We start from the raw sequence: 19,920 nt of genomic DNA, 5'->3' as shown, positions 1-19,920 counted from the left end.
CCGAAAAGCTTGCGGTAGGGTACAATGTCATTCAAGGGCATTCCCTGGTACCGGCAAACAGCTGTTTTAAGCACAATATATGCCAAATTGAAAAACAAACTAAGATAAAAAGCATAAGTACGAAGCAGATGCTAGCTTAGATAAAAATTAGAGTCATGAAAACAAGAAATATAGTTTTGTTTACATTTTGTTTTTCGCTCATTAAACAACAACTGATGTTTTTTAACAGCGGGCTAACATAAGCAATGTACGTGTTAGGGCTGTGAGATACATTAACAAAATAGTGTTAAAATTTCTCACCATAAGTACAAAAATTAACAATTCATTTTATAATATAATTCTATTTTAGTAATTTTAATTATTTGATTTCGTTCTTATTTATATTACATATTTGATTAGTTATTATTTGAGGAAAACTAATAAAATACCAAAAGATAGTTGTTGGTTATTAATAAATACCACCGAAACGCATCCGATATATCGATAAATTGAAACACCTATTGCAACCCTGATGTACACGAAGTTTGACAGCTTATCCATTCCACGTCACGAACCAACGAGAAAGCGGCAGCCTGCTACGACTGCTGTTTAGTTGCACTGAAATACTCGCAAAAGAAAAAAACATCCAAGACAAGTAAGTAGTTAAATAATGAATTACAATGTCTATGCTGAAATGCAAAGTGTTCTTTCGGCACTTTTGTTTTGTAAATAGAGGAAAAATAATTGGAAAAAAGTGCTAGGCCTTTGGGCATTTTTCGGCGACCCTTCCACGTCAACAAAAAAGTGAAACGTGCAATTCAGATTTCTAATTATCTTTAATTTCAGAATGTTCAAGCACCTGCTGGCCATATTCGCTTTGTGCGCGTTATTTAGCACCTGCCTTTCCGAGGACGAAACCCGTGCCCGTCTCTTGGTCTCTAAGCAGATCTTGAACAAATACCTGGTGGAGAAGAGCGACCTGTTGGTGCGCTACACCATCTTCAATGTGGGCAGTGGAGCCGCCACCAAGGTGCGATTGGTAGACTCTGGCTTCCATCCAGAGGCCTTCGACGTGGTGGGTGGACAACCCACTGCCGTCGTTGACAGGATCGCTCCCCAAACCAACTTCACCCACGTCCTGGTTGTCAGGCCCAAGGCTTTCGGTTACTTCAACTTCACCGCCGCCGAGGTGTCCTACAAGGCTGTCGAGGAGTCTGAGACTGTAAGTTAGAGCTGGATGTACAGACGTCAAATAAAAATGTCTTCCATCATAAGCCTTATCTAATCTTTATGTTACAAAAATCTTTTCGTAAGCAAATTATAATCTTTAAGTTTTAATTACTTTCAATTCTTCATACTTGCAATCAGTACATAAATCAATATTTATTTTGACTAACAAAAGTATACATCTTTTTAGTCACATAATTTAACCCTAAGACCATCTATTCTTTCAGCTCCAACTTGCGACCAGCTCCGAGCCCGGTGAGGGTGGCATTGTCAACCTGAACGAGTACAACAAGCGCTTCTCCTCCCACTTCTTTGACTGGGTGGCCTTCGCCGTGATGACCCTGCCCTCTCTGGCTATTCCCTTGGGTCTGTGGCACCAGTCCAAGAGCAAGTATGAGCGCACCGGCAAGAACAAGAAGCACTAAGCTGCAAGACGGACGGTTTCCTCACCTCAAGAGATTTCTTAACGAACACCCATTTTATAAAATCCGTATAATTTTGTTGCTTTAGTTTCAAATTGATTCCATGCGTTGTTCATCCATTCAACCCACACATCTAATTTACTCCAGTCTGGGACTGTCGTCTGGAGACGGGCGTTAAATCGTTTTAGATTTGATTCGAGGACGCATCGAGTAAAGAGTGAATAAATAAATTTAAAGAAATGTGAACTGGAGAATGACTTCATAGTTTGGGATTTTGGTCAAAGGACAATAATATTGTATGGAAGCAAAATAATTATATGGATATGGATGATTCTTAATTCGACTGAAAATCGTGAGGATTTTTAAATTTAACTAAATCCAGTTTATATTACAACATTACTTATTAGCTATTTGTTCAACAAATTTAGGATAACAAATACTTTCGGCCAAAAATCTCAGACTTTTTCTCGAACATTTGAGATTTTATGGGTGTGTTAATCCGATAGAAAGCGTTCATGGAGTGTTTAATATACGTGTCATACATCTCGTTGAAGAAGTTCTTTATGCCCTCATCGTTTTTATTGTCATGGACGATGATAAATCTTATTTGGCTGGCTGTGATGAATGCGGACACGAACCACTGATTAAATCTATCAATCGATTTCAGTTGCATGTTGGCCGTTTTCCATTTGTGCTCGTCTACCAAATCTAAGGCGGCATGAGCAATAAACTGGCTTAGGTGCCTGTGGTCTTCTTTCTGTGGGTTGAAACAGAGTTAAGCGGATTTTATATGATGTTTACTTGGTTTACAGACCCTAAGTTCTTTGTTAACTGTGCTGAACTCCTTCTCGTAAATGGGATTATCATTATGTCCCACAATAACAAAATAATAGGTTGACATTTTCTCGAATAATTAAAAGTGTGGACGAATACGAAAAATTCACTACAAAATACCCAAATAAAAATACTGTTGTACAGTGGAGGTCGTTCAAATAATTCATGAAATTGCATTATACAATTTTAATAAGTTTACAATTATTTTATAAAGTATTTATAAAACTATTGGGCTGATTACTTTATAAGTCAATAACAAACAAATAGTTCAAAATGTATTACTTTTTTTTATTGGTTGTGCAGTTTGCAATTTGCAGATTAAAAAAATTAGCTAACGCTTGGCTCAACAGTGTTTAATAATACGCCTGTCGCCTAACTCTTTTCAACACTATTTCTTCGCGCCTTTTTTTTCTCCAGCACATCGTGCCAACAATTTTTGCATCAAACAACTCGGTTAAAATGAGTATAATCCCTTGAATTAGAATATCTGAAAGTATAAAACCATTGGTCCCCAACTGCTGTTAGATAGAGAAGCGCGACTAACGCGAGGCCAGCGCCATCGCGGCAGTGTGTGTGCGTGTGCGGGAGTGTAAAAAATACGAAAAATCGCTGCGAAGGTAGATCTCATTATTATTGTATTGTTGTCTTTTTTGCTTTACCCCCAATCTTTTGTTGCGATCTTATGAGTTTGGCTTTCGTAAAATCTGTAGATATCAATCGCTTGTTTTGATTTTATACAAAAAACACCATACACAAACACACGCACACACTAAGCAATATGCATTAAACACAAAAAGAAATCCAAAAAAAGAGACCCAAGAAAATGACCGATGTAAATTGTCTTACAAGTGAGCACATTGCAACTACAACCACCACTGCGAGTCCACCAGGAACTCCCACCAAAAATGCTGGCAAGGATCTCGTAGAGCCTACATCACCGTTTGTCTTGAGAGCTCCGCCCAGCGCCAAGTCCAAACTGATCCTCCAGAATATGGAAGAGGTTCTCCATTCTGTGAAGCAGAAGCACCGAGAGAAACACAAGCGTAAGAGGGAGGAGAAGCGAAGAGCGGCTCTCCTGGAGGACCAAAAGAAATCCACCAATGATGAAGAGTCAGAAGTTAAGGAGAAACCCCAGCCGTTGCGTGAGAAATCCTCTCAAGAAAATGGCCTCAAGAACGGTCGACGACGTTCCAGTCCATTGAAGTCCAGCACTCCGGTGGCCGACAACCATAGCATAATGAAACACTTCTCTAAAACGGGCAAGGCGGAGAATCAATCTAGTTCTCCGATCACCATCACCAAACCCAAGCCAGCTACAAATGTCTTCGAGTTTATGATGAATGCACGGAATCGATCTATAGGGGTCAACGAAGGTGGCGCAGAATCTCCGGCAGATCCAGAGGCTGTTAGTGAAACAGCAACTCCAACAACCAAGCGAAAATTACTTCTACAGGAGTGGAATGAACGCAAGGGTGGAGCCAAGAGGAGACTGGCGGACGAGTCTCGCGGAGAGTACATTGAACTACAGATGGAACAAAGAGCCAAAAGGTGAGTAAAATACAGTACAGGAGCTAGATTGGAACTTATAATAATCCATTTTATTTCATTCCCCTAGATTGAGGAAAATGCTAACAAAGACTGACCAGAAAGAAGTGACGGCTCCATCGTCAGCGCCCACAGAACCAGCAGTCAAGCGATCAAGAGGTCGTCCACGCTCCCGACGCCTTAGCTCCGTGGATACACAGCCTCAGGTCATAGAAAACAAATCCCAAGATCCCGAAACAGAGGATTTTCTTTCAAAACTGTCGTCACCCACAAAAAAGCGTGACAGTCTTCTGGGCTATTTTGCCAAGGTGGAATCGCCCAAAGAGCTGGCCGAAAAAGTAACCATTACAATAGAAACTCCACCTATGGAAACGCCCAAACGCAGAACGCAGCGCCGGAAGAGTCAGCAAGAGACTCCAATAATGCAATCTGAGTTTACTCCTTCGTCAAGACCTCGACGCTCGTGTGCGGGAAAAGCACGTTATGATTACGACCTGGACACGAGTCCCGCAAAGCAACAAAAGCCCAAGGGCCAAAAAGAAGATGAATCCGTAGAGATCATTGATCTGGACAACAGTAATCCCGTTGCCACGCCAAAGAAACTAGCACCGCTTTTTATCCGCCAAGTACCAAAACCCAGTCCGGATCCATCGGTATTAAGGGCTCGCCAGGCTTTTCTGCAATCCGGGGTGCCAGATAAGATTAGGCAGGAGCAGAACCGTCAAAAGAACTTCGAGCAGATGTATGAAGATAGCTATGAAGTGTTTCCCAGACTGGCGCATATAGGTTGCGAAAGCTTTGCATCTAAGGATGAACTTCTGGAGTTGCCTTTTGCTTTGAGGGCAGAAGAGGAATATTTAATAGCTACTAATACATTACCCAACAACAAAAGACGGTCTAAAACCAGTAGCATGACTAGCTGTGTGCCTGCGGACTTTGTTTCCAGTAAAAGTTTTAACAAGGCCAACTACGGAACTTTACCACCGTTGGAGAACAAACGCGGCTTTGTTAAGCTCTGGAAGAATGACTTCGATCGGTTTCCAACCTTTAAGTGCTACAATCAAATGAGGGAAAAGTATCGCCATTTTAGCGCCATTGACAGTGCGCAGGATACGCAGCAAATGGGTGAGTCCTTAGTGGTCACAAGGCGTACCCGCCGATCCATGGAACATAATATGGCTTCGACTGAGGAGGATGCAAAACCGCCACCTTCCGCTCCCAACGGAGAGCTGCTGTACACCGAAAAGTACAAACCGCTGCTGTTTGAGCAGGTTCTTGTGAATCTAACGCCGGTGCAAGAGCTTAGGGAATTTCTGTCCAGTTGGAGTGGCAATGGTGGCAGCAATCGCAACTCACAGGGCATAGACGATACCTTCGATATGAGTAACGATTCCGCATCAATGGGATCAAATAGCAACACAATGGTGCTGGTGGGACCTTCATCTAGTGGAAAGACCAATGCTGTTTTCACTTTAGCGAACGATATGAACTTTAATGTCTTGGAGATTAATGCAGGAATGAAACGAACTGGCAAAAAACTTATACAGGAACTCCAGGAGGCCACGCAATCGCATCAGATAAGAAAGGACAGTAAAACGGGAGGAGGATCCTCACAGCAGTTGCTCCAAAAGTTGCAAAAGAGTGGCTTAAAAGCGAAAGCTGCGGCGGTAGAGCCTCCGTCAGAAGTGCGGAAATCTCTGATCCTTATAGAAGACGCGGATATCCTTTTCGATAACATGGATGCTGGCTTTACGGATGCCATATATACATTAGCAGCCAGTTCAAAGCGACCGGTAATTGTAGTGGCCACCGATCCCAATTGCGCTCATCTGCAGCGCCTGATGCAGCAGAATATAATCCATTTCCAGCCCCCGAATGCTTTAAACATCTCCAGATTCCTAGCTGTCCTGTCGCTGATGGAAAACTGTCCCATTGAGCTAGACGAACTGGTATCCCTTTATCTGTACAATCAACAAAATCTGCGTAAGACTTTGATGGAAATGCAGTTTTTTATTCAGAGTGGTGGAGACCCAAGTGGTGGAAAGACCAAAGGCATTAAATCACCCACAAAATCTTCAAATAGCCGGCTGGCCACCGTCGATGGCAGTCGAATCCATCAGAGATTCTTTGAGTTCTTTACATGCCCGCAGAATGTTCAATATCGAATACCATTTCCCGTGGACTTTAGCCTACTGCGCTTGAATCTCCCCGAACTTATGGCTACTTCCGCGCTTTTAAAGGAACAGCAGACATTAGGGTGTGGAAGTAGAACCACTGCCAAGCGGAAGTCTCGCTCACCAAAAAAAGCCTGGCTGAGCAGCGCCACTGGGCAAAAAAACGAAGGCTGCGATTCATCACTCGCCTGCTTGGCCTCTTTTTATGACAACATTTCGTTAGCTGCTTTGATGGACTCCGATTGCAGTGATCGGTTGCAGTGCCACCTGTCCGAGGACATTGCGCACCTGTTGGTGGAGCAGGCTCTCCAAACTGGACTCGCGACCAAGGAGTGCCCCTACAACCTATTCGATAAACCCTCTCAAAGGTAAGTTCAATATTTTAGTTAATCTGTTTATTTATCATAAAGATCAAAGTGTAGTGATTCATTTTTGTAAATAATCATTATTTATTTTATTTAAATATTTATTTATTGAAGAATTTATCAAAAAAGAAAGATTTTAAATATGCTTTTTCCGATTCAAATGTAGACGGGCTTAAAAGATAATACCACGTCTTAAATTGCCTTGTCATTTAGTTGTCACAAAAGTAATCGATGGAATAAGGAAATCGGCATTTCTTATCGCCTGGCAATTATAATAACGACCAGTCACAAGATAAGTTTAGCATAGTACAGCTTAGTTTAATAGCCATGTCATAAACATGACCGATCGTATAGATTTCTTAAAAATACAATCATTAATAAAAATGTGCGTTTGCTAATCAGAAAAACCTAAATATGATTATCATTAGTTATATTGAGGAGCAGGTGACTTGAAAAGTTTTTTAAATGTTTAAAGAAAGATACTAGATCTTTTAGTTATAGGTGGTACATAGTACGTCTTTATTTCTCTAAATAACTTGCTTATAGATTGGATTATTCTAAAAATATATAACAATTTCCTCTTATTTTGACAGGGTAACGATTAGTGAACACTTGGGCAATGGACTCTTGCGTTCCGACTCCGTCAAATCACTGGACTTTGAGCCTACCCTGCGCTCCATCTGCCGCAGTGAAAAGGAGCGAGCCGGACTGGAACGGAAGTCAAGTAGATTCTATCACTATCTGCGTAACCACACGGTGAACGTGACCAGTTTTACGATGGAGTACTTCGACGCTGCATGTAGTACGTTCCAGGGTGGTACCAGCAGCGATCCACCGACGGAAATCGAATCAAAGGATTAGCTGTCTTTCTTAGTTTATTATTTTCAATACGGTGGAGCAGCTCCACCGGATTTTTTTGCAATTTATTCAAATCGTGGTTAGAGAAGAGTTGATCTTTTTAGGATAGTTCTGTGGGCACAATGATGATGCGTAGCTATTATGAGATAAACCTAGACCTAGTTACAAGTTAATTACGCTAAATTAATTACGACCTGATCCTATGTTAATAAATCAATTATATGACACGTAAGAAAACGATGACTAGCAGCAGCAGAAACCGGAAGAGCTCTTCTTCGCGGGTTCGGGATCTTCAGTTATTGTGTTTTCCGCTGGTTTTGTGGCAGCATTAGACGTTGGTTGCGTTTGAATGGGTGCAGCTGAATTGATTTCTCCGATTTTGAACTTCTTTAGATCCTTTTCGGCATCGGATGAGTGTCCTGCCTGCTTGAAGGCCTTGGTGGCATCCTTGCCGGCGTATTCGAGGAGTACTTCGCCACCGCCTGGATGTTCGCTCAGAAACTTGGTTACATCGTAGACGTTTCCCTTGATGATCAGCCAGCAAGGTTTGCCATTCTTGCCATTCTGCTGGGCCACCTCAGAGAGTTCGTACAATTGTGACATAATTGAATCGGTTTCCTAATTGCTTTCCGATGTAGACAAATGATTTTTATGACTGCTGTTTATCTTATTTTGTTGCTCTTTATTTGCTAATTTTAGGAGCTGTTAACCGTTGGACGGACTTGAAAACACTGGACGCGTGCCAATGGCAAACCCTTTTCTTATGTTTAACATTTATCAATATGGCAAAATATCGCTTAGATCGCTTGTTTTCCCCTTTCGCCACCCTCAACGATCGATTACTATTCGCTGTTTTATTTCCACAATCTGTCTGACTTGCGGTTGATAAGAAATACGTGAGAATTTCATGGTCTTCCAAGGCGACCTACTAAGGCTGGCAGTGTCCAATAAGATTTCGTGGATTTGTGCAAATCATTAATGCAAATTGATTGAGCATGTTGGCATGGAGTGGTTTTCTATCTTTGCCTGAATCTAAACACAGTTCCTGAGTCACTAGATTCGCTGGTCTGGTCTGGTTTTTTTTTTTGGTTTTGTATTGATTTCTGGGTAGTTGATAAATTTATGGTGGGATTTTATTTGAGTCACATTAGTGCATTTACCTTTTCGATAAGGTTGATTTCATGTAATCAGTCAAACTTGAACTTTGATAAGGTCCTTTGCTTGTCAGTCAAAAGCAATATGATTTTCCCGTTAGTAACCACAAACTTTCCCACTTAAATTAAACAAAGTGTGTTTTTTTTTTTTTGATATTTTTGGCTTTCAAAGTTATATTCTATATATTTTGGAAATATATTTTAAATTTGCTTTCATTTCCCATTTCGTTTTAATGGTTTTTGGGTTTTTGTTTTTTTTTTTATATGAGACAACAACAATAATTGGTATTCATTTAATATATATGTATTCAGATATATATCGATTTTTATATAGATTTATGTATCTTAGACGATTTGCTTAATGCGTTTTAAAAATTTCGCTAGTATTGGGTGCAACTTTGCCTGCAGGGAATCAAAAATCAAATTCGATTTCTTGAGGGGATTAAGGAGATTTTTAGCTCGGATCGTTTTGAAAACTTTTGGGGACTGTTGGGAGTGGGGTTGGTTTACATTAACATAATGCTTATCGGCACATTGTCCTGTTGCATTCGGTGTATTTACAAATGAATCTCTTTATTTCCTTGTAATTTACTTTATTTATTTCTTTTTTTTTGTTATAAATATCAGTCGACGGTTTTGCATTTTCGAAACGCAGCTCGTGTGCGCTTTTATTTGTATTCTTGATCTAAATTTACAGATACAGATATCGTAATATATATATTTATATATACATATATATATCGTATATATAAAGTGTAAAATTAATTACTTGTCAATGATTGTTGATTTGTTGAATAAATCGATCTGCTTGAATTTTAAAAAATTGTAATTCAATCAATTAATTTACTATAATTTAATCGATTTGCTTTTTATTTGATTTTCTTAGTTTTCGTTTAGTTTTTTTTTTTGCTAAACATAATTCGTAGACTTGATCTTCGTTTAGAATTTAATTTTTTAATTTAAAAAACAGTTTTGGAGGTAGTTGAAATTAGGCCTGTTTACGTAAATTATATTTATGTATGTATATAATTATTTGTATAAATGTGTATATGTGTTGCTGATTCAACGATCGCTTCGATATTTTAGCTGGACTTAATTTGTTTATAACTAATTAATTCATTAATCTCTACGCGTTTAATTTAGTTATTCATTGTCTCCGGTTTCTCGCTTCGGTCTGTGATATTTCGGGCTATTTCCGGTTGCATTACTTTAAGTATTCTTTGATCCATAGACATCGAACTATAATCGTTATGTATGTATTTAAAATGTAGGCTTGTAGGACTTGTTGGCGTAGTAAAGTGTTTTCCATTATTTTTCATTTGTTATCATATTTTCCTAGTTTTTCGCATTCGATTTTCTTCATCTAAATTTTTGGTTAAATGTGGTTTAAATTTTATTTAATGGATCGTAAGTTCTTGAAACCATTTTTTGTTTTTCTTCTCTTTGATAATTTATATTGTTTGGGGCATTGTTTTGGATTTCTGGAAATGACACTTAGAATTTTTAAAATATTTTTTTGAAATCATATATAAATGAGGAAATGTACAAATTATTTAAATATATACCAAAATGTTCTAATTTTTTTATTTGTGCTTATAATATACATTGCAGTGGGATTATTCGTTAATTCTTTTATTTTTCTAAATTAAAGACAAAAGTAAAAGTTATTTTTGTTTTAAAAAAGGCGCGAAGATATAATTGTGTTGCCACACTTGGCAGCGATCGACCAGTGTTGTACTTCTACATGCACGATCGACCAAATTTGCCAGTAGTTATCGATAATATTTAAATTATCGATTATTTCATTATCAAATTTAAAATCCCGCTAAAAATCCATAATAACCGCAGCCAAATAAAAATAAAAACAAAAATTTCTCTACAATTTGGTTTACATAGATTTCATTTCATTTTTTGTTTTTTTTTTTTTCATTGTAATTCCGTTAGCAAATATACAAATACAAATTTCAATTGAACTAAAAATTGTTTGTGTGTGTTTTTCGTGTGTTCCAGCACATGGGCCTTGCGTACAATAATAATAAGGGGATATGGATAGGGGTAGGGATAGAGTATAGTTAAGAGTTGATTGGCTTCGATTTAAAACTAGAGCTATTCAAACTAAAGTGTATACAATATTCATTCATAAAATTACAATTACATATTCACTTATGTTTTGTTATTTACTTTTCTCTTTCCCTTCTTCAAGTTTTGTGGTATTGTGTCTGTCTCTTTCAAGTTTCTTGGTTTTCTTTTTTATTTCGTTTTTACAAAAAATTCTCGTTTTATTACTTTTATCAAAACGAATGGAAATGATGTTATAGAACTAAAAAAACCTTTTATGGTTTGTGGTGAGTGCTTAAAAGGCGGCAGCGCAGCTATATGTCTTCTCCATTTAACATTCTCTAACTTTCCTTCTCTCTTGTTACTCAAATTTACAAATTAAATTCTGACTAATAAACAGTCTTTTCGTACCAGCGTAAAAGTTGGCGACAGACCTACATAAAATAAATCTGTTAAACTTTAACATAATAGATAAACATAGGCTAACATAAAAAAAATATATCTGTATATATATGTAGATATATATATTAATATATATATATTTAGAGGTGCTGCACAAATCGCTGGAGATTCAACAACATTAGTGGGAAATCCTTTGAAAGTATTTCACATGCTCTTGCAATGTTTTACTTCACGAAAAGCTTTTTCATATGTTTTATCACGTTTAACAAGACCTAGGGTTTGCTTACATTTCTCGATAAAATATCTTTAAAAGTGGTTTTGTTTTTGTGAAGAGCAAATCATCTAGAGAACACTTAAAACATACATAACTAATGTTCGACAATCTCCAGTGGTTCCCGCACCACCCGATTTCTTTTACTGTAGTTAAACTTAACACGAGCTCAGTTATGAGTTGGCCGCACAGTGGCTGCAATTTCGGCTATTGCAGCTGCAGTGGTAGCTCATCATGCTAGAGTTGGAATTATTGCGGCTCATCGTGGTCAGCGGGAGATCCCCCGTCGCTCCGGCGGCAAAGGAAGACTGAGTGGTAGCTGTTGTTGTGATTGTCTCGACGGCGGGTAGACTGGCTGTACTGCTACTACTCCCGCTGCTGTTACTCCTCAGCGGCTGCAGGCCAGCTCCAATCGGCACGCATACGGACAGCGGTGGTGTGGGTATCCTTTCGGGGCTGCAATTTCCGCTTGTTCCTGTTCCCAGGCTAGTTAGCAGTTGTGCACTCGGTCCCAAACCCGCGTAGATATGCGTCCCACTGGGATTTGTCCCATAGCCGCAGGCCGTGCTTTTCAGCATGGATGCATTGGATACAGGCAGCGTGGGCAGGGGCACGGCAGCTAGCGAGGAAGCCGACGACGAGGTGGAGACACAGGCGGAGGAGGCTAACGAAGAGGCAGACGACGACATAGAGACGGAGCTTGGGGGGGAAGCGGAGGCGACCGAGGACATCGTACAGCTTGGCGGCGATTTTGGCGAACTGATCCGCGAGAAGAACTTTGTTATGGCATTCGGCTTGGACTTGCTGGACGATGATGAGGCCGACACTGTCACGCCTGCGGGAGAGTACGTGGAGGAGGCGGCCTGGAGCGTGGTGAGACGGTAGCTGGAGCTAGAGACGCCACAGCCGCCCGCTGAGATCTGCTCGGGCACATCCCGCACCGTTTTGTTGGGCGGCGGTTTAGTGTACGATCTGGTGATCTCCGATTGCTGTTTGGGATCAAAATCAAGTTATTAGTGCGTGAAATTTTTTATAAAGTTATTCGCGAAACCCACCTGATAGCTGCTCCTGATCTGCAGGTGTCGATCTTGTCCGTACTCGCTGTCCGGCAGTGGTACGTGATGGGGACAGCGGGGCGTCTGCTGCTGCTGCAGCTGGTACTGGTAATGTTGGTGGTGGTCGTTGCTGTGGCTTTGCAGCGAACTGCAAGAAGATCCGGATGAGGAGTTGCCGCAGTCGCCCTTATAGCAACCACTCCCGCTCCCGCTGCCCGTGTTGCCGTACTTTAGGGTGGTGGCTTCAATGCCACCTCGCGCCACATTACTGCTAATACTATTGTTGTTGTTACTGCTGCTGTTGGTCAGCTGGTGGTGGTCACCGCCTCCTCCTACTCCGCCGGAGTTGTGCGTGCTTGGAGTTGTCATGCGTTGTTGCTGGTGGTGGGAATGTTGTTGCTTGTTGCTGCTATTGCTGCTGTGATGGAGATGGTGTTGCTGGAGCTGATTGTTGCCGGCGCCACGAATCACAGTCTCGCCACGTACAGCCAGAAGCTCACGTGCCTGGAGCGCATCCACGCGCAATCTACATCTAAATTGATCCCTGAAAATCAAAAAAACATCGGTTAGAATGAATTTACATATATTTTCAGGAAGATTGAATACAGTTAAAAATTTGTGTAATGTTCTTTTACCTATCATCGGGTGGTGTGCTCAAAGATGTGCGGGTCGGAACGCCGAGCCGCTCCATTCCCGCGCAGCCGGCCGTCTGTACCGATAGCATCTGTAAGACAAGGATATCACAATTAATATTAACATTAACATATGTAACATTCTTAAAAGAGACCTAAAACTTCTGACCAGCATTCTCCCCTTGCTCATTCTAACATCCCAGAAGGCCTGCCATCATGACTCATGAATTCGGGATCAGGATCGAATTCTCGCCTTAGGTCGGCCATAAGAAGCATTCTGTGGACTTGGTCTCTTTTTTAAAGAGAGTGATTTGTTATTCCTCTTTCCAGGTACTGCGGTAAATTTCGAACAATGAAAAATGCTAATTATGCTCTCGAAGGAGAAATAAGGACTGAGCGAGAGGAAGCGAAGATAACAATTGAGAAGGTGGCGCAGAATACGATTGTGACGTCATTATTAATATTTGTTAAATTCAATTGGTCTCAAAGCGATAAAATCTTTGTATAACATGCTTATAATATTTAATAAAAAACATTTAAGGCGCGCTAAAGATCATAAATCGAAATAAGGAAAGGTTTTACCGCCTTAATTTTTTGACCCATTCTTTTACTAAGAACATTCATATTAATAGTGTGCCCAACTTTTTCTTAGTAGCATTGGAGCGTCGGGTTCTTAATAAAAAAACAGTTACAATTTTATGAATCTGTGTACATATTTTTGTACTGTTTAGTAATTACATAAATGTATGAACGCTCTACACCCTGAGTATGCATTCTCTACACAGGCGATTCGCATAACTCAACATGTTCCACATTCCGTTGGCCACCTTTTTCTAAGTTTTTTGTATTACTTATTTTTTGTGTGTGTCTTAACCCCCTATTGCCCCACCACACCACCTGGCGATTGATGTGTGCAAGCGAGCATGAAAGAAATGACAAATCTTTGCGCGAACAACAACAAATAATAGAGCACACGAATATTTTCGGCGACGTCGGCGGCCGCGGACTTTGTAAATTATACAAATATGCAAATGCAATTTTGTAAATTAAAAACTCATGAAACTATGTGGTCAGAGCTCTGTGAGTAAGCATGTTCCCTATAATTTGATTGTACAAGCCAATTTATTTAACTTGAATTTATTTCGCAATTTTACATCATTTTAATTCGAGGGCTTTTTATTTTACATTACTTTGAACTGCAAATACTCTATATTCGTGGTACGGAATTTAAGAGTTCACTACACTTTTTACTACGCCTAGTTTGCTGTTAAAAAACGTATTATTGTACCTTTTTTTGACTGGCGCGAAAGTCCCCAGCTTTAATGGAAAACTATTTTAAGGTGGGCTTTAAAGTTGGTATAAGTCAACCGAAATACTATGGAATACTATTTCCCCTTAATTAAAAATGATTACCATTTTAAGTCAATCTATTAACTTGGTGCGAACACTTGTACTTAAAAAACATAATGCGATAGTATATCTCTTGGTACAAAATTTGTTGACCATTTTATAAACCTCTCAAAACTGAAGTTTTCAGACAATTGAAGGCTCTGATCTTTATTAAACACATATTTTCGAAAACGTTTTTAGCTAGAAATCATAATACATCTGCTTTTCTTAAGTTTCAGTTGTACCATCAGATAAAAACCTGCATTTCCCAAATGATATCTGACCTTTTCGGGTTCTCTTAAGGAAAATCGTGATAAAGCATATGCGTAGTTTGCATTATGGACGTTAGACTGTTGTGCTCTTTTTGCAATCTTTTGCTTCTTTTTGGGTAATCTGAGGCACCAAAAAAATATCGCATCACATTGTCTGGGGCGTCTCCGTTCGCAAGCACATATATATGTATGTGTAGGTAAACAGCCCCCCCCTCCCGGTCTTGCTCCCATTGCAAAAAAATTAGGTTAAAATGTTTACTCGAGCATTGCAGACGGGATTGGCAATAACCTCATTTTCCGTTTGTGCACTTGTGTGTGTGTGTGTGGGCCAGACTCTCTGACGTAAGAGAAATGTCTGCCTTTGTTTTTGTTATTGTTATTGTTTTTGTTGGCCTAAGCCCAGCCATAAGTTAACATGCTTTTCCCGACTGCTCTGCATCTGTCGCTTTTTGTTGTTTATCTTTTGGTGTGTTTTTTTTTTCGTATTTTTTGTGAATAAAGTGACATAATATTGAGGGTAAACCCTTGTTTTTTGTTCTTTGCCCGCCTATGTTTGCCTTTGGCCTTGTTCGAATCCTTGAAAGTTTCCGACTTTCTCTGTGTTTGTTTAGGCCAGCTGAAAATTTTCCAACTAGCTGAGGCCTAGAGTGCGCTAGTTGATACTTAGTAAATAGCAAATGTCTACCAATTTGATTCAATTTTCGAAACTTTCTTTTAGTTTTTATTATATTTATATAAAATACTTTCTTTTATTTTTTATCTTTAGTAATGAATGACTTTTCCTATATTCTGGATATGCTCAAACCTACATATGCAGTAAGAACATTTCTAGACCGCCAAAAATTCCGAAACAGGAACAGCTGTATGTGTGTGTGCGTGCGTGTTTTGCGCGCTCTCTCTCTCGCCTCGCTGTATGTAATTGTAATTAATTTATGCACGTCTGCGTCTGGTGCGTGCGTCTGGCATAGATAACGGTTTTAATGAAAGCCCGCTCTGCTCTCACACATCCACATCCACATCCTAATGCTGCTAATGTTAACGCCTACAGAAATTCACACAGTTTAACACACGCGCACATGCGAGCGTACATTTTAATAATCAATTTGAATTATTCATTGGCTAACGGCGGCAAATAAAATTCGATTAAAACACAACGCCGCTGCTGGCGTCTCTGCCTTTTGCCGCTCTGCCTCTGCTTTTGATTCTGCTAAACGCCTTGGGTTATTAGCGGCAATTGTGTTTCACATTTCCCGCCAACAATCCCGCCCACGCACTTGGCCCCAACGTTTCCATATCCATAACCAAACCATAACCATTTCCACATTTCCATCCGCATCTTGGGCATCTAAATGGCTTTTGCCCACGTTTGAGGAGAGGGGGAATATGTTGAAGAAAAAACATTCATTTATTATGTTCTCACTACAGTAGAAACTCACGTAGCATTCTATTTCGGTTTTTACTATACGATAATTCTCATAAAACCTTTCGGTCTTATCATAATCTCTTTACAATCGCTTTCTAAATTTAGATTTTAATCATATGACTTTCATCTATAGAACAGGGCTGTAACAGAAATCTCTAACTGCTTAAACAACTTAATTAACGAATTCTACAAAAAGAAAAGGTTTTGTTGGTCATTCATCTTCACCCTTCTTTAAACCTTTAAACCTTTCGCTCTTATCATAATTTCTTTATAATCGCTTTCTAAATTTAGATGTTAATCATATGACTTTCAACTAAAGAACAGGGCTGTAACAGAATTCTCTAACTGCTTAAATAACGTAATTAACGAATTCTAAAAAAAGAAAGGGTTTTGTGGGTCATTCATCTTTAGTCTTCTTCAAGAACTTCATTAAAATATATCATATAAAGCATACTTTTATGCGCAAGAGGAAATGTATAAAAATTTCTACAAAACTTTAGCGAAGTTGTAAAAATTTTATTTCTTAAAGTGATTTTATCTTTATGAAGAAAATAGTATTTTCTAAACTAGTCAAAAACAAAAAATATATATATTTAATTTGATAGATTTTTGAATAAATTCTCTTGTATCACATTCCTCTTTATTAAGTCCCCACCGTACCTGATGTGTTTCATTCATAATGTTGATTTGGCGTGGGCAAATTAAACAAGAGAGGAAAAAATATGAAACAAGATTCTAGATGTGGAAGAAAAATGAGCAAATGCGCACTGGAAGATGTCAGCAAAGCGAGTAACAATTTGTCAAAGTTGCCGACTTTAATCTTTTGTAATGGGCGTCACACGGCACATCGGCACACCCCCACCGGCTCGGCTCCCATCGTAATGGGAAATCTTAAAACCACAATCTGAAAAGCCGCCTTAACAACTTTGGCCAATGAGCCCACAAACGAGAATCCACAAAATCCACACGTGTGTGGGCGTACTATATTTTTTATTTATTTTTTTTTTTTGAAGAGTTCCTTTTTGTGTCGTTGGAGTAAATCGCATGGCCTCAAGGTTAAAGCCGGCGTCTAGCGCAATATTCAATAAGCAAATGCGCAGATGAATAAAATATATAGACAAATGGAAAGCATTTAAAGTCGGGCAAATAGACAAAGTAAAGCGCTGATGGAGAAATTGAATTTGTCTTGTCCATTATAATAAAGACGTACACAAGTGCCAGACACAAAATGGAGCTCTCTTACCAAAAACCAAAAACAAAAATGAGAGAGAAAAGGACGTGCTGTGCATTCAACAAACATTGCATAACACTCCGGAATACACACGAAAAAATTTGCCAACTGGAATTGGAGTAGTGGATGTAGCCATAAAGGGAATAAATCGGTGTAGGCGCAGTTACATAAGACTTTTTTGCGTGGGCGGCGACGAAAGCAATTTAGGCATGTCTGCCACCCGCTACTCCCGACCGTTTACTCCCCCCTTTTCAAGGACTTTTACTGCATTGGCAGAGTGAGCGGAGAGCTCTCTCTTTCTCTGTTTGCCACCCACTTTTCCTCAGCCCTTTGCGTCTGCCACTGTCTCTCTGTTTCGCCCAAAAGGGAATGCATAAGATATTGGCAAGAGCGAAGGAAAATGCCAAGAGGCAGTGCAGGAAAAAAAAGGAAAAAAGAAAACTTTCAACACGTGTCTCCTTGCTTTTATGGCTATACTGGGAAAAAATTCGATTATTTATTTAAATTGGGTCAAAAAGGTTATTAGTAAGCATGTGCAACATAAAAAGCGCCAGCACGTAATAGCAATGAAAATATTTCCGCCTTTAATTGCGGTCTTATCGCTAAATTATTCGCTTGCTAATAAAAGTTACACAATTGTAAGATTGTCAACGGACTTTTGAAGTATAGAACACGAAGAAGAGGGGATTACTCAATGGAAAATACATTTTTACAGTTTACTTTACTGAGAATATATTTGAATTAATTTTAAGAACTATAATTAATCGTCTAAAAGCTGAAATCTCTTATAAGTTAACCCTGAAAGTCCTAAAATTCGTTATACAAATTTTGTTGCATACTTTTTGGTAAGCTTGAGGAAAGTTTGCAAATCTCTAATGTAGTAAAATCTTAAACCTTTCTAGACTTCCCCCATAATTTCGACAAGTGCATTTCCGAGACAGACATATCCACCCACTTTCCCGCCCATCGGCTGTTGCAAAACTTTTTCTTTTCTTTTTCTTTCCCGTATTTTCTTGTTTTCCTTTTTGTTTTCTATGTTTTGTATTTTGTTTTTGCGAAGGGTAAGTACTTACGGGTACAGAATGTTCCGGCTCGGTTGGCAAAAGTGTTGTTGTTTCTGTTGCTGCTGCTGCTGCTGTTGTCGATACTACTGTTGCTGCTGTTGTTGCTGCTGCTGCAGAGGCGGCGGCGGCGGCGGCTGCTATAGCTGTCTGATCCGCTACTGTGGAGCCCGATGTTGATGTTGTTGCTAGCGGCAGGGCCAGAGCCGTATTGGTTTCCAGACCAAGCCCGATCCCGTTGCCAATTCCAATCCCAGATGACAGCACCGCGTTGTTGTTGCTGCGCCGTCGTTGCGACGAGCGACGTTTGTGTCTTATCCTTCGCGTTGTTGCTGCCTCTAATGTTGCTCTTCCTGTCGATGATGATGATGATGTTGTTCTTGTTGCTGCTGCCGCTAAAGTTGCTGCTAATGTTGCTGTTGCGTTGGCAGAGCGGCGCAGGGCAATCGCGGCCACCAACACACTGCCACAGGCCAGGCACACGGATAAACTAATGGCGATTAGCAACAAGCGACCTAAAACGATTGCAAAGCGGAAAATAAATATTAGCTGTTGGTTTTTTATATGCATTTATCGGCTATATATATCTTTTGATTTCTATATACTTTTATTATATAAAGAAATTACTTTTTTGATGTTAAAGTAAGAACTTTCATTAAAATGGTTTGTAAATTTGCCTTTTCGATCACTTTTTCTTTATCTTTATTTTAAAGATCTTTTGTTTTAATTTATTCCACACTTTGGTCTAGGTTATCAGATACTTTTAAAGTACATTTTAAATTGATTTGTTCAAAGTTTAAACTTCAAAGTATTCACTGATAGGTGTCCGTCTGAAATGTACTTACAAAATCATCAAATAAATATTTGTTTCTCTTTTTAAATTATACCACAAAATAGCTTTACTTTTCCCAATGACATTTGCCTTTCACAAATATTTTCATAGAACGCACCTTCAATTGCATTTCCTTCAATTATTTTTGCAACATTTGATCTGCCATTCACTCAATTGTAACTACAATATTCGTTCTTAATTTTCGGCTTATTTGTTTGTACAATTTAAATTTGAATAACTTATTCCCACTCACGAACGCTTTTAATTACTATAAATAAACGAAACAAAACGAATGCGGCCCACAGCACCGCCCAAATAACAATGAAAGAGTACGAAAATTTACAAAAAAAAAAACACACACTCTCTGTCGTATTTCGTAGATACTCGCACGTATTTCTAGCCGTATCTACAAGGTGCGCGTCGTTCTCAGCGTTCTGTTCTCTCTTTTTCGATTTCGATGATTTTGCCCTGTAGAAAGACCCCGTGCAATGTCTACGTACGTCTACGGACGGATTGGCGACGGACATGGCGTACGGTTATATATATTTACACATACCTACATAGCATATATACGGGCGTCTGCGTCTAGACTAGATAGCAGACGACTTAAGTGATACAAGCACACATGCGCAATCGGGGCGCAGTAAGTGCGAGCGAGCCGGCACATGTAGGCGGACAGCGGTTCGATAAAAAAAAGCCCATTGAAGGGATTGATTGACACGTTGGGCTACCCTGT

The 19,920-nt window shown here is 39.4% G+C and overlaps 6 protein-coding genes across 7 annotated transcripts in view; 2 read left to right on the top strand and 4 right to left on the bottom strand.

Annotated features, from left to right (window-relative positions):
- The first annotated feature begins 520 nt into the window (after positions 1 to 520).
- LOC108114539 (translocon-associated protein subunit beta) lies at positions 521 to 1,874 on the top strand. Its single transcript, XM_017225582.1, has 3 exons — positions 521 to 634; positions 826 to 1,201; positions 1,434 to 1,874. Exons 2-3 carry the CDS (start codon positions 827 to 829, stop codon positions 1,629 to 1,631), a joined length of 573 nt encoding a protein of 190 aa, XP_017081071.1. The 5' UTR covers positions 521 to 634; position 826; the 3' UTR covers positions 1,632 to 1,874.
- A 113-nt stretch (positions 1,875 to 1,987) lies between these two features.
- LOC108114540 (probable trafficking protein particle complex subunit 2) lies at positions 1,988 to 2,577 on the bottom strand. The gene is made up of 2 exons (XM_017225583.1): positions 2,443 to 2,577; positions 1,988 to 2,385 (listed from the first exon to the last, which is right to left on the bottom strand). The coding sequence occupies exons 1-2, from the start codon at positions 2,527 to 2,529 to the stop codon at positions 2,053 to 2,055; spliced, it is 420 nt and encodes a 139-aa protein (XP_017081072.1). The 5' UTR covers positions 2,530 to 2,577; the 3' UTR covers positions 1,988 to 2,052.
- A 245-nt stretch (positions 2,578 to 2,822) lies between these two features.
- Positions 2,823 to 7,636, top strand: LOC108114538 (ATPase family AAA domain-containing protein 5). The gene is made up of 3 exons (XM_017225581.1): positions 2,823 to 4,010; positions 4,078 to 6,549; positions 7,140 to 7,636. The coding sequence occupies exons 1-3, from the start codon at positions 3,286 to 3,288 to the stop codon at positions 7,405 to 7,407; spliced, it is 3,465 nt and encodes a 1,154-aa protein (XP_017081070.1). The 5' UTR covers positions 2,823 to 3,285; the 3' UTR covers positions 7,408 to 7,636.
- Positions 7,637 to 7,647: 11 nt separating this feature from the next.
- LOC108114541 (cytochrome b5) lies at positions 7,648 to 8,711 on the bottom strand. Its single transcript, XM_017225584.2, has one exon. It carries the CDS (start codon positions 8,005 to 8,007, stop codon positions 7,648 to 7,650), a length of 360 nt encoding a protein of 119 aa, XP_017081073.1. The 5' UTR covers positions 8,008 to 8,711.
- A 542-nt stretch (positions 8,712 to 9,253) lies between these two features.
- LOC108114137 (flocculation protein FLO11) lies at positions 9,254 to 18,471 on the bottom strand. Of its 2 annotated transcripts, none has more exons than XM_017224919.2 (4): positions 18,365 to 18,471; positions 12,980 to 13,068; positions 12,345 to 12,888; positions 9,254 to 12,278 (listed from the first exon to the last, which is right to left on the bottom strand). In XM_017224919.2, exons 2-4 carry the CDS (start codon positions 13,066 to 13,068, stop codon positions 11,463 to 11,465), a joined length of 1,449 nt encoding a protein of 482 aa, XP_017080408.1. In that variant the 5' UTR covers positions 18,365 to 18,471; the 3' UTR covers positions 9,254 to 11,462. The 2 variants fall into 2 exon arrangements, with proteins under 2 accessions (XP_017080408.1, XP_017080409.1); XM_017224920.2 differs by lacking the exon at positions 18,365 to 18,471 and adding an exon at positions 13,132 to 13,150.
- The window catches only part of LOC108114138 (mucin-5AC), a 78,237-nt gene continuing 71,470 nt past the window's right edge, over positions 13,154 to 19,920 (bottom strand). Inside the window, exon 2 of the mRNA XM_017224921.2 lies at positions 13,154 to 18,867. Coding sequence (XP_017080410.1) covers positions 18,164 to 18,867 — 704 coding nt within the window. The 3' untranslated portion in view covers positions 13,154 to 18,163. The remainder of the gene's footprint in view (positions 18,868 to 19,920) is intronic.

The sequence above is a fragment of the Drosophila eugracilis genome, unplaced genomic scaffold (genome assembly GCF_018153835.1).
Source record: "Drosophila eugracilis isolate 14026-0451.02 unplaced genomic scaffold, ASM1815383v1 contig_2154, whole genome shotgun sequence".
Lineage (NCBI taxonomy): Eukaryota > Metazoa > Arthropoda > Insecta > Diptera > Drosophilidae > Drosophila > Drosophila eugracilis.
Note: the sequence above shows the minus strand (reverse complement) of the source record. Positions and strands in the feature narration are given on the sequence as shown.

Bases quoted from the DNA above. Each gene is read 5' to 3' on its own strand.
- LOC108114539 (XM_017225582.1), top strand. From the start codon at position 827: ATGTTCAAGCACCTGCTGGCCATATTCGCTTTGTGCGCGTTATTTAGC. The intron at 1,202-1,433 runs GTAAGTTAGAGC...CTATTCTTTCAG, and splicing joins CTGTCGAGGAGTCTGAGACT to CTCCAACTTGCGACCAGCTC.
- LOC108114540 (XM_017225583.1), bottom strand. From the start codon at position 2,529: ATGTCAACCTATTATTTTGTTATTGTGGGACATAATGATAATCCCATT. The intron at 2,386-2,442 runs GTCTGTAAACCA...TTCAACCCACAG, and splicing joins CAGTTAACAAAGAACTTAGG to AAAGAAGACCACAGGCACCT.
- LOC108114538 (XM_017225581.1), top strand. From the start codon at position 3,286: ATGACCGATGTAAATTGTCTTACAAGTGAGCACATTGCAACTACAACC. The intron at 4,011-4,077 runs GTGAGTAAAATA...TCATTCCCCTAG, and splicing joins ATGGAACAAAGAGCCAAAAG to ATTGAGGAAAATGCTAACAA. The intron at 6,550-7,139 runs GTAAGTTCAATA...TTATTTTGACAG, and splicing joins TTCGATAAACCCTCTCAAAG to GGTAACGATTAGTGAACACT.
- LOC108114137 (XM_017224919.2), bottom strand. From the start codon at position 13,068: ATGCTATCGGTACAGACGGCCGGCTGCGCGGGAATGGAGCGGCTCGGC. The intron at 12,889-12,979 runs GTAAAAGAACAT...TTTGATTTTCAG, and splicing joins AGCACACCACCCGATGATAG to GGATCAATTTAGATGTAGAT. The intron at 12,279-12,344 runs GTGGGTTTCGCG...GATCCCAAACAG, and splicing joins AGATCAGGAGCAGCTATCAG to CAATCGGAGATCACCAGATC.
- LOC108114541 (XM_017225584.2), bottom strand. From the start codon at position 8,007: ATGTCACAATTGTACGAACTCTCTGAGGTGGCCCAGCAGAATGGCAAG.